The following is a 13,429-nucleotide window of genomic DNA, read 5'->3' as shown; positions in this document are numbered from 1 at the left end:
AAGTCCTACCCTTTATGTGATATTTTTTAAATCAACTTGCAAGCAAGTATGGAAATAGTCCTCCTGTGTCACTGTCATGTAATATTATGTGGTGCACAAGCAAGATATGGAAAAATCATAGTGGCATGGAGCTTTTGCATTACCCTAATAGGTAGTTCAGAAAATCTTCTGGGAAGCAGGAATTCATTTTTGAAACACTAATATTAAGGTTGTACATATCCTGAATGTACTCTTATCTAAGGTTTAAGCTTATTTTTTATTTGAAAATATAATGAGATGTGTATGGAGACATATATTGGCACATGTTGTATTACATTATCATTGTGGCTAATTTATATATTTTAAAAAATAAAGAAGTATCTTATGGTCCTGATAACTATTCATATGATTGGATACTTCTGTATACAGATTCAGACTTCTATGGGTTATGAAAAATTAGTCTGAACTAAGGAAAACTCTAAAAATTAATTCAAGGTCAAATTATAGCATAAGGAGTATGCCCTAAGCAGAACATATGCCACATTGACTTGCAAATGGTTATTTAATAAAAACAAACCTCTTATGTTATATGTGAAACCTAGTGCATCAACAGGTCTGAAGTAGTGAGTTAAAACCACCATGAGAATGTTAGTTATCAAGTTTTAAGTAGGCACAATGTTGTTACTTGAAAAAATTATACTACATATTGCAAATTGTGATAAGTTTTTGTCATGTCATTCCCTGGGTCAGAAATACAGATAATAGTTTCATGATGATCAAGATATATGCTGTTGAAAAATAATTTTTATAATAACTTTCACTCTCATGTAATAGCAGAATATATGCTACAATAATAAGCAAAGAATCACAAGATGAGTTCTTTTCAGTTTATTTTTCTAGAGCACATAGTAACTAGATTAATTTGATGTTTCCCAATCACACAGACAAATACATGTTTTCTCTGTCTATAGATAGTGTACTTCTAAAGCAACATACAAAATATTTAAGGCAGTAGCCTCTCATAATCCATTATTAGACTGTTTTTATTAGTTGTATAGATGACACAGATTTCAGAACATAATTATGTAGTATATGAAATCCAATTGTTAGTTGAAGGAAGATAGAGATTACAACTTACATTATTTCTTTTATAACCTGGCAAGATTATTCATAACGTAAAACTGTTTCTTATGGTGTGAATCTTATTCAAGAAATATCATAAGTTTGAAAGTAAATATAGAAAGCAATTTAATAACTTAAACCATTGGAACCTGTAGCAATTTATGTATGAAAGCAATGATTACTGAAATTATTCACCAAAATCATAATATCTGAGGTTGCACACAATTGTGCCACTAATCTAGATAATAATATGTCAAAATCTTAACACACAAAATATTGGACCTGTACCAACACTAGCTGATATTGTTTGGAATATTGTCACTAACTTGGTTTATTATTATACCAAAACCTTATTTTTAACACAAGAAATACTGGACCTATAGCAATAACAAATGTTGTGTGGAAACACTTACTTAGGCTAAAATACATCAAAATATTCATTTTAACACACAAAATACTGGATCTATACCCACAACAACTAATGCTGTGTGGAATATTATCACTAACCTAGGCTAAAATATATCAAAATATTTATTTTAACAGAGAAAATACTGGACCTCTTTCAACCACATCAGATGCTGTGTGGAATATTGATGTTTATGTTGTTTACTTTTGTTATATACTTATTTTAATGCACCCTAAAAATATTAGACCTACAACAATATCTGAGCTCTGTGTAACCTTGTTTGTAGTAATACAACATCATCACAAAAGTTTACACTACCTAAACCCTTGGCATCAACATGTGATGCCATCTACTGTCTTCATTTAATGCTTTATTGAGAATTTTATTTTCAATAAAAAAATATCAACTGCCTTTGTAGCACTGCTACTTAAAACTGGTGTGAAAAATTGTTGGAACATCACCAAAAACAGAATACCTTGCCCAAAACAGAAAATGCAACCATTATGTTATGACATGTTGCAGTATCACTGTGGGACATTCGTTATTGTTTTAATTGTTACTCAAATTATCACATTGTCTCTTCCAGTTATAATTTGTTAAAGTTTTATTGAAGCTATCCACATTAAATAAAAACATCTCTGCTTTCTAAAAATGTGATAGAATTGTTCTGATCGTTAAAAAAATCCAAGACAGACAAGTTTCATCATCTTCTCGAAAGATTAAAATTGCCATTTTTCAAATGATAAAATTATCAAACAATTCCAGATGACACTAAGCCGATTCATCTGCTAGTATAATTGTTTCATAACATGTTAGGAAATTGTAAAGAATCTAATTGAAATAATTTTTTTTTTTAATGATATAGAATAATCATGAAATTAACTAGCACAGGTTTGTTTTTCAGCTTGGGAGTTTTAATTGACTATTGACAGAGTAATTATGTAGTATCAAGAAAGAATCCAAACTGGTTGATTTTGGGCTTATTCAAAACTTATTATTATTCAAATGTCTAGGATGGAAATAGCTACTACACTACTGCAATCATTCATAAAATAACAAAATAAAGTTATTTTGATCCTTCGATTAAGAAAAAAAATTCATTCTTCTCTATTTCAACTTTAATCCTAATCAACAAACCTGGGTGTGCATGGACCCCAACAATTTTCTTGGTTGTATATCTTTTTTTACACAATCATTACAAATTTATATCAATTCATGTAATTGTCAAGCAGAAACCCTGGGCTGATATGACACTGTTTTCAAAACAAGCAGATGGAGTATGTAGCTAAAATTTTATCTTTACCTGGGGTCCATGCAGACCTCTTTTGTAGCACAGCTTGGGAAGCAATGTGTAATCTCGTATAGAACAAGTATATTTTTAAGATCAACAGTTAAAGAACAAGAGCATAGTACATGATAAAAATCAAATAATTAATACAATACTGTAATGGAATATAAAAAATACATCAAATGCCCTTGTAACCTTTTAACCAGTTTACTGAAGTTATCATTGGGTACCAATGTTAGTAGTACTTCCAAATAAGAGAGTTCAATAACACTTAGTTTCAAACATAAAAGATAAACTTGTATGTTGTTCTTTGATGATCAAACAACAGAAATCAGAACTAAATGATGTAAGATACTGTTGATATTCCACTGTGGTGTAGTACATCTTATTAGTCACTACAAACAAATTGTAGCTGGTGCTAATATACTGTTCAAAAATAATTTTGACAAAATAACATCCATCTACAACAGTTATAATGTTATGGAGGAACATTCAGTTCCCAAAAATGTCTTCTTAATGATAAAAATATTTTGAAACAGTAAACAAAAGTTGCTAACATTATGTTCCAAGGACAATATGTAAAGTAAATTAAAATATCACTTTATTCATCTGTTACTGGGAGGATAGCTTTCTCCCATTGCATGTTTAGAAACCTCAACTATGATATCATTACTGTCCCAAGTTTTTGGTAATCCATTTTTAAGAGCTCTTCCAATCTAGGTAAAAGGTTAACTTGTTAGTCCATTTGAAGTTGCTTCAGTTAGTTGTTGGCATGTGTATCAGGCTAATTGCAAGGTTTAGCATTATAATCCCAGAATTGTATCACCTATCCAGTGAAGTATGACAGTATTTCAACATCTCAAGCATGTATGATAGTTCATTTAAAAAAAACTGTATATAAAACAAAAAGAAAATGTATGAGAAATGTTAAACCTTTTTATGCATGGGAAAGCATGAATCACCCTTCTCAAGTGAAGAAGTCTTTTGGAATACCAAGTTTGTTTGTTTCTTTTAAACCTTAGAGTTAATCAAACAGATATATCGATTTTCAACTCATGAACTCTTATAACACAATACTTTATTTACAAACTATCACAAAATTTGTAATTGTACGAATTGATAATCTTCAAACAGTTCCTAAGAAAGAACACTTAAAGAGGAAAGAATATCTAATTGATTAAGTTTAAAAACATGAGGCCTATCACTCTGATATTTTAGGTCAAATTTCTCTAAAAATGCCTTATTTTTAATATTCATATTTTAAAAATGAAGAGAGATTTATTGTCAATTTTAATTTTGACTGGAATTAATGAACTTTAATATTTAGCTTAGCTTTTCATGTCACTATGTCATTTGTTTACAATAACTTCACAAAACTCCTTTTATAATTTTCTAGAAAAGGCTATGTATAGGTACAACTACAATGGTTGTGAGAGCCTTTGAGATGAAATTACAAAAAATACTTTCAAATACCAAAGTTTTTTAACCAATCACCAACAATATGAAATATCTTGGTATCACAAAATTAAGCAAACTGCAAACAAAAAACAATTATCATTCATCTTTGAGGAGAAAACACGCCATTCCAAAATACTTCAAACTAACAATCATCCTTCAAGTTTTCTAAATACTTAAAACAATTTACCCCAAATAAAATAAAATGAACTTCAAAAAATCATTTTAAATTCTTTTATTGTCACTATTATGCTAATATTTTAGAACTAGTTTCTATTTATAATTTAGAAAAAGATGGTCTATCATTTCTTGTGGTTAACTAAATGTTAAATAAATTAAGTAAATAAAACCTGAAACTTGGGTGTCTAATTAACTGTAAATATGAATTTTTATCAAGTATTAAAGTCTATATGAAACTAACAAACTTACAGTAGCTTGTCCAGAGGGGTAATTTTGTATATTTAACCAATTTGTATTAATTTCAGAAATCAACATATTCCCCACAAGATTTCAATATCTGGTAAAAATACTTTTTTTAAAAAATTACTTTTGCACTTTAACACCAAAATCTTTCTCACACACACACTTAGTAAAAAATCAAAACAAAAACCAAGCTTTATCTTTCTATTTTACAGGGTTGCATTATTGTTGTGATTTCTTTAACTTAACTTGCCCAAGAATTGACTTTTGTTCTATATATCAGTTTTTGTTAATCTGCTGTTGTATTACAGGAAAGCAAAGAGCTTTTAACCTAATAAGTTAACTTTGTAATGTAAAGCACTGACTATAACATTTCATAACTTTTCTTAGAAACTGTGTCAATCTGTATTTAATTGTTCCATCACATGAAAACACAAACTCGAATCTTATGTTCAAAAACATTTCAACTGTTGTCTTCTGATTTTGCCTCTAATGTGAACTGATGTAAGACTATATAAACAATGCCACAAGTTTTTCCAGAATACCAATGAAAACATTAGTTTGTATTTAAATTTTACTTCACAGATTTTCATAAAATTATTGTAAACTACTTACTCTTTATGTATTCTTTAACTTTTTCTAAAACCATTGGCTTTAAGTAAGGTTATGTGAAAATTAATTTCAGAAACTGAAAAATAATAAATATTTAAAATTCACAACTAAGTGTTTATGTACAACTGAATTTCTAAATCAAATTTTTCATATAACAATACAAGGTACTTGATATACATACAGATAATTAAACTTTCTCCTAATCATGAGCTGAAAATTAAAGTACACAAATTAGAAAAGTTATTCAACTTCTGACAAATCTAAAAGGAAGTCACTTTTAATTTAAACAGTAGGAATGGTGAGATAGTTATTTGTAAAAATATAGATCAGTAATTACTTGTTCACTATCACTTTTTTTATGATTCAGAGTAAACATTTATACATGATGTTCAGGACAGTTGTAAACGTATTTAAAATGAAATGTTTAACAAGTTGTTAACATAAGTTTTAGATACACAACTATGGTACAAGGCTCGAATTTGATGGCCAGCAATTGGTGTGTCGGTTTTTCCTGGATATTTGTTGATCATGTCTCCAGTGACTGCCAATAAAATACAAAAGTTTAATACTAGAGGAAAATGCATGATATTTAATATATTTGATTTAGAAATGTGTTAATGGAACACTTCCACCCTCCTCCAACCTTGTATACTTTGTGTTTTCTTATAGCAAAGCCACATTGGACTATTTGCCGAGTCCACCGAGGGGAATTGAACCCCTGATTTTAACATTGTGAATCTGTAAAACTTACTGCTGTAACAGCAGGAGACTATAGGTTTTGTTTCTGAGACACAAAAACATACTGATCAATATGACACAGACAAGTTCAATTCAACATTTTAGAAGTTTAAGGTGAATGTGAAAGTTCACAGTTACTTTAACCTTAGCCTTTAAAGCACTTTAGCACCAGATAAGCCACACATTAAAACAAAGAGAAAACTTTTCAGTTCACACATTACACCTTGAACAACTTATTGAAGGCTCAAAATTACTTAACAGAGATTCTGGCTAGACAAAATATGAGAATTTCCCAAAAAATCCATTCCGCCAAAGCTCAAATATACACACTTTTACTCAAACATGCCATCACAGATAAACCAGTTATCTTTAGCTTTAAGAAAAATAATCAAAAATAAATATTTTAACTATTCTAAACTATTTTTGTTAATTATGTGCATGGCTTGAACCAATGAAGTAAAATTTCACTGACAGTGATCACGCTAGTAACACTTCATTCTTAAAATTCTTTGCTGATACAGATGGAGAGCTTGAAGTATGAATGGAAGTTTTAGGCCTTCATTTATCATTTGCTTAGAACAAATTTTATTACTGTGCAACTATGGAAGCATGTGGTAATGCAGTACAAATTTCCTGTGATTACCGAGGTAGTCACAATTTTGCTAGTATTGACCATTTCAAATGCACATGCTTAATGTGGATTTTCATATAAAAACAGAATAACCAGTGTTCACAGAGCATTGATAAAACATTAAACAAAATTAGCATGGTTAACCAATGGAAAAATGGCCCATATCCAAATAGCTGGTGAACAAGTAAAGACTAGCTCAATTTATAAGAGATCAAATAAAAGAAGACATTAAGAAACTGAATACAAATTTGTCTTTACCATACTGAAAGTTTGTGTTTTTTAGTACTAATAAATTTCAAAAGTTAAATATTTTTCTGTGTGCATTCTCCACATGATGCAGTGAGAGGAACAGAAGTAAACCAAAACCCAGATTCAAATATTATGGATTTATAATATGTTTTTTTTAAGAACTAAACAAACTGCCAGAGAGAGAAAGAGGCCACCAGTATTGCTGATCAACTTTAAAACAGAAATTTGAGCCTTGTGGTCTGGTGATATAAGAAACAGGTTATTACAAAGTGTTAGTGTGTGACTCCCAAGTTCAAAATCTAACCCCCTAACAACATGTACAAATAAACTAAATTTTGGATTTCATAAATTACAAACACATCCATGATAAACAGTTACAAACTGTCAAGTAACATTCTTTTTTGTTGTTTTTTTTATATGGGAAAACAAAGTGAGTAAGTACTAAAATGCAGAAAGATTAATTTAATTTTACTTTGTTATTCTCTAGAGTAAAAGAAAGCAACAATTATCTAATGCATAATATTCTTTCCATTAGAAACCAGAGTAACAAAAAAAGAGAAGTTCATATAATTTTTACAGGCACAGTCAGTGCATGTCGATGTATATTATTGTCCTCTGTCAGTTCCACTTCTTTATTGTTATTACTTTTTCACTCTTAAAAAGTCAATAATGTTGGGTTATATCTAAGTCTATTGTTGAGATAGATAAATTGATTTTTACATACATAAATACAACAAACAAAACAATATTTTGGTCATTTCAGCCCCTTACAATTACTAATAATCTAATGACAATTTAAACAATGAATGCTTGAATGTGCATTATGGGATTTTCAATAAATTCTCGACTCTGGATTAACTTTAGCTCCAATAACTCTGAATTAAATTTGTCTTCACTTCCCAATATTTCTGAAATTGAAATAATTAAAAAAATAAATACAAATGCAAATCAACAAGAGTATAAAACAAAAATTACTTAACTGTAGTAACTCTGATATTTAATGAGCATCTTTGTAATTAATAAAAAGCATTATATCAACACAGCTGCATTTGTGACTCATAACACTTTAATTTCACAGAACATAACTAATAAAACATAAGTTAACAGAACCAAAATTAAGTCACAAAGCATGTGCTCATGTTTTTATATAAAATGCACAAATCTTTGTAAAACATTGCATTCACATGCACCACAAGTTTCTTAGTTTGAATAGTCATAGGTAATTATTTTTATGTAAAATGTATTTAAACAAAGATGACAGTCCTTAAGTATGAAGGGTCATCAAATTAACAGTTGTTGATTTATATGAATGAGAAAAAAAAAAACATGCTCAACACAAATAATAATTTTTAATAAACTACTAATCACTAGATACTGCTTAAAATACACCTAAAAATTAAAAATCTTTTCTGAAATGAAATAAATGTTACAGAATATAAAAAAACAATTTTGGAAAAACTATTTATTTTAAATTTAAAATACCAAGATATGATTATTTCTCATTTTAAATAAACCAACCAAATTATGTCAGAATACAAACAAGATATTTCTGAAAAAAAAGATTTTTTTTGAAAAGACTTTCCTCTACAAGCACAAGTGCTACAATTTGTTTCTATGTTGTAGCATGAAAAGAAATTTCTGCTTTGTTAGTTTGTTCTTTTACAGCAAAGCCACATTGGGTTATTTGCCATGTCCACCACAAGGAATCAAACTCCAGATATTAGTGTTGTAGCCTGTAGACCTACAGCTGTCTCATTCTGGGATATTTTACTTAGAATAATTACACTATGTAACAAAATTTTTACTTTTTATTGTTCTTGGGCAGAAAGCATTATTTCCCAATTGCTTATGCCTAAAATAAGTGGAAAAGACCTATTTTTCTCTTCAAACTTTGCTTTTGTGCTAGTGATTTACATTACAGTCGCAAATCTCGAGAAACTACTCACTTCTAAACATTTTTGTATAACTTTAGTATAAATACATCTTGATTCATATGTTGTTTTATTCAGACCTTATGTAAATGAAAATGTGCAAATTTGCCCATTTTTACATAAAAAATAGGTTAATTTCTAAATTTCATTATCCAGATCACAAAAGCAAAGTCTGAAGGGAATAATGGCCATTTTCTCTACTTTTACAACATAAGCAATTGAGAAATAACACATACTATCCAGGAACAAAATTTGTGTTACATAGTGTTATCACAAGTTCATAGTTTACTGCAATACTACTTCTGCTTATTCTTACATATAAGAGACTCACTGTTTCACAATTATAATATGCAGGGTTTCCCAGGAAACTATATTTAAAGTACTAAAAATATATATGAAGCTTAGCCTATGATGCAATTTATCAATTGTCACTGTGTTATACCAATTTCAGGGAATTCTATCCCTCATCGGTATCCCTGGATAAAAGGAAATTGAAAGAACAGGACTATACATGTCTTATAGTGGTGGAATGTATATTCTTTAAGATATAGGTTCATTGTGGTAAGTATTTAAGAAAAACAAAAAGACTATAAATATCATATATATAAATTATGTTTAAGTCTTTCTCATTTCTCAGCATCAAGAAAACTGTTAACAAACATATTTCTCTACTTTAAAAGGCAGGGAAAATGAAACATCTACTTGAGTTTCTTTACAAATTGTTTTACTATGGTGTCAAAATGCTGTGATACACAAATGTTTAAACTTTATAGCTTTTCTAATTAATATGCAGGACTTTTAATCATAAAAAATATCTGTTTTTTAAAATACACTTAAACTCTTCAAATCCAAAATATATATATACATTCATATAAAACCTTCACTTAAAAAAACTAACCTTTAGCATGTGCATATGTTGTCTTCAGCACATCTTGTAGACTGTTAACAGTCTTCTCACAAGCCACCTAAGCAGGGAAATATTTCATTACTTAAATAATATATAACCAAATGGCAAACTAGCTTGGCTCAATCCAAGTACTGTAGCTAAAAGAGAAGATTTTGAACAATTTCAGAAAAGTTGTAATAAATTTGTTTGTTTTTGGATATTCTTGCAAAGTTACTCAGTGGTTATTTGAACTAGCCGTCCTTAATTATTAATGGACAAACTAAAGGGAAGGCAGTTAATGAGTAGTACCAAATGCTTACTCTTTGGCTACTACTGTCTTACCAAATAGAGGAATTTAAGCATCACCCTTAAACATCCCCATGAATCAGGGGCACTTAAACCTGACAGTTGCAGAACATTGCATACAAGCTACTGGAACTATATGAAGGGAAAGAAAGCAACATCCAAATGGACAATTCTTCCTTCCAAGCTGATGAAGCTAACTCCAAATTATGAAGCCAATTAACACCTAACTCAAACTGAAGTAACAGAAGATCATCTGGTTTGGGATTACAAATCAAAATCCTAACTCCTCATTCCTGCCTCTGAAATTACAAAAAGGATGTGGAACAAATAAAGTTCAGCCAAAGGCTCAAGGACTTGATGCCCTGCATGCAGAATTATGTGAAATTGAAGACCCTTTCCACAACCATGAAAAGTAAAAGAATTAACAAAAAGAAAGACCACATTTGCACAAATAGAAAGCAAGGTGTCATTTTTGGACTAGAATTACAAGGAGGTTTTCACATAAATTGGACCACTTTTTTACCTGGCATCTGGAAAAACATAGGGCTGAGAGTGATAGGGTATCCATATTTGCCCTCTTCTCTTTGCATGAAATAAAAAGTACAAACATCACTCAGGAGGAGAAGACCTCTTCCCACCACTCTAGCGACTGGAAAACAGAGTGGTAAGGACTCCCTTACTCCACCAGAAGAGAAGGAGAAAGGGGTGATTTGTGTTGGAGAGTCCTGAGAAATGATTCTCTAGAGACAGTGCAATTGGTGAATAGCCCCAATATGTTCAATTCTGGAGTAAGCAGAGATAGGCAAAGTCTTTTTGTGCCTTACTCTTGAGAATCCATGAGTGACAGTCCAGTATTGTATATGTGATATATAACAAGTGCCAAGATGGCCTTATAGAACACCTCACCTCAACAGAGCTTGTTGCTATCAGCAATTTAGTTATTAGCCTATCAATAGTTAGTGTGGATTTGCAAAAGCATACATGACCAGGCAATATCTGCCACAGAAAATGACGAGAAGGTTCTTGAAAATGAATAAAGCTATTCACCTACCTAACAACTGAATTAAGGTGCACAGAATGGCAACATACATTAATGTCCCTGGCAACTTTGCTACCTCAGCCACTGGAGAGGATTGTACAGGCTGGTATGTAGAACTAGATGAAATGAGACCCTCAGAAGTCTCTGCTCTTCCAAAGAAAGACCAGAGGTAAGCTTTATGAACAAACTTTTCAAAGTGACAGAGAATAAGTCATGTAATATTGAAGGACCCCAATGGATAAATAACCAGTGAAGTGAGCCCCAAAATGATTTAGTGCAAACCACATAATAATGAATAACCCAAATAGGGAAGATGAATAGGAAAGAAAGCCTTTATCTTCTTCTCTAGCTGCTGCACTTTTGGGTAGAAAGGACCAGTCTGAAAATAAATGAATGTAGTTGGAATGTTACAGTGTCCTGTTAACACAAAGCACAAACACATCTGAATATCAATGTCCTCTAGCCAATAACAGAAAAAAATATGTTGTAAGTGAAAGATAATATAGGGAAAGTGATCCCAAAGGTTCAAAAGGTGTGTGTGTCAATATGTGGAGAACAACTGTGACATCTCAATTGGAAACCTGGAAAGGATGACAAAGACAGACAACTGAAAAATGATTTAAAAAGTAATGACAAAACCAGGGACTCAAAACTTATATTCTCTTAAAAAAAGAAAAGTACCAGAATAGCAGTTTTATACAAGGCAACCAACAAGCCCACTAACCCTTTATCAAACAAACATGTCAAAAATTAAGATGTGGTGATGTGGGTTGGTTGGTTGATTTGATGTTTTACGGCACAAAGCAGCTAGGCTATCTGTGCCAAATATCTGGTAAAAAGTTAAAATTAAAGTGAACTTAGTAAATTTCATAAAAGGAAATTAAGGTAAAACAAAACAAAGTTTAAACTTTATCAAACAAACATGTCAAAAATTAAGATGTGGTGATGTGGGTTGGTTGGTTGATTTGGTGTTTTATGGCACAGAGCAGCTAGGCTATCTGTGCCAAATATCTGGTAAAAAGTTAAAATTAAAATGAACTTAGTATATTTCATAAAAGGAAATTAAGGTAAAACAAAACAAAATTTAAAAAAACAATAAATAGCACAAAACCAATGTTTACATCTATTCTGCAGCCATAACTTGCCAGGAAGACTAACCGGCAAGAACAAAAACCACCATTAGTCACCTGAAGTTGGTCTTTCCAGTTCTAGTTCGGAGTTATTTGACGTTATGGCCATTTTCAAAAAGTAAAGTAATAAAACGGTTTTAAAAGACATGTAGCTAAATTATAATAACAACTCACCAGGATGACTAAGGGACGCCAAGTTCTTGTAGAAAAGAACGGGAAAGTGACGAACCCACACGAACTTGGAATCGCCTGTCCATAAGAAAATTAATAAAAATGGGCAAATGGCCATGTAACCCATATATATGGAGGTCTTGCAAAATGCCATATCTCAATGTTGTATGATAAGCTTTCTCAAGGTCAAAGAAAATTGATATAAGATGTCGTTGTTTGAGAAAGGGTTCCCTGATTGATGTTTTAAGTCGAATCAGGTGTTCCATGGTGGAGTGCTGTCGTCGAAACCAACACTGGGTGGGTAAGAGGAGGTTGTTTGATTTGAGGAGCCAAACAAGATGAGCATTAACCATCCTCTCTAAAGTCTTACAGAGACAGCTCTTCAAAGCAATTGGACAGTAGTTTGAAGGGATCTTGGGATCCTTCACAGGCTTAGAGAAAGGTACGACAACAGCCTGGTGCCAGGCATAAGGAAAAACAAACATTCTCCTGCCAGATCCTGTTAAAAACAATCAGAAGAATAGTAAGAGAAGCAGTAGATAGATGGTGCAGCATGTCATAGTGTATATCATCAGGTCCAACCGATGTACTGCCAGACCAATGAAGGGCCAGTTTGAGTTCGCCAGTGTAAAGGGACGATTATAGTCATTCAGACAATCAGCTTGAAAGGAAAGAGGTGATTGCTCTGCCCGAGTCTTGATGGCTAACAAGGTGGAAGAAGAAGCAGAAGTGCTAGATACCTGGCAAAAGCTTTCACCTAGAGTATCGGCAATGTTCCGGGTATCAGCTACTTCTTGGCCATCGGAGAGCAAGATCGAGAGAGGGACAGAATTATTTTGCTCATTGACCTTTTGAATCTTGTCCCACATGACTTTGGAACTGGTGGTAGAATATATGCTGTTTGTGAACTTAATCCAAGATTCCTTCTGGCTTTGAAGTCTTACCCACTAAGCATATGCAAGAGTGTGGGATACCTATAAAAAGTATTCCAGGCCCATTTTTGAGCCTTCCGTGCCATATAGCAAGCAGGATTCCACCACGAACAAGGATATCATGGAAAATGTGT

The 13,429-nt window shown here is 31.6% G+C and overlaps 1 protein-coding gene across 4 annotated transcripts in view; it reads right to left on the bottom strand.

Moving 5' to 3' along the window:
- Positions 1–855: 855 nt before the first annotated feature.
- The window catches only part of Pdxk (pyridoxal kinase), a 38,632-nt gene continuing 26,058 nt past the window's right edge, over positions 856–13,429 (bottom strand). For 2 of the 4 annotated variants that reach the window (XM_076516598.1, XM_076516600.1), the window contains 2 exons: positions 9,730–9,796; positions 856–7,808 (listed from right to left, as the gene is read on the bottom strand). In XM_076516598.1, coding sequence (XP_076372713.1) covers positions 7,696–7,808; positions 9,730–9,796 — 180 coding nt within the window. In that variant the 3' untranslated portion in view covers positions 856–7,695. The remainder of the gene's footprint in view (positions 7,809–9,729; positions 9,797–13,429) is intronic. The other 2 variants (XM_076516597.1, XM_076516599.1) reach the window with 1 other exon arrangement.

This window comes from Tachypleus tridentatus, chromosome 7 (genome assembly GCF_004210375.1).
Source record: "Tachypleus tridentatus isolate NWPU-2018 chromosome 7, ASM421037v1, whole genome shotgun sequence".
NCBI classification, from domain to species: Eukaryota; Metazoa; Arthropoda; class Merostomata; order Xiphosura; family Limulidae; genus Tachypleus; species Tachypleus tridentatus.
This window is presented reverse-complemented; position numbering and strand designations above follow the sequence as displayed.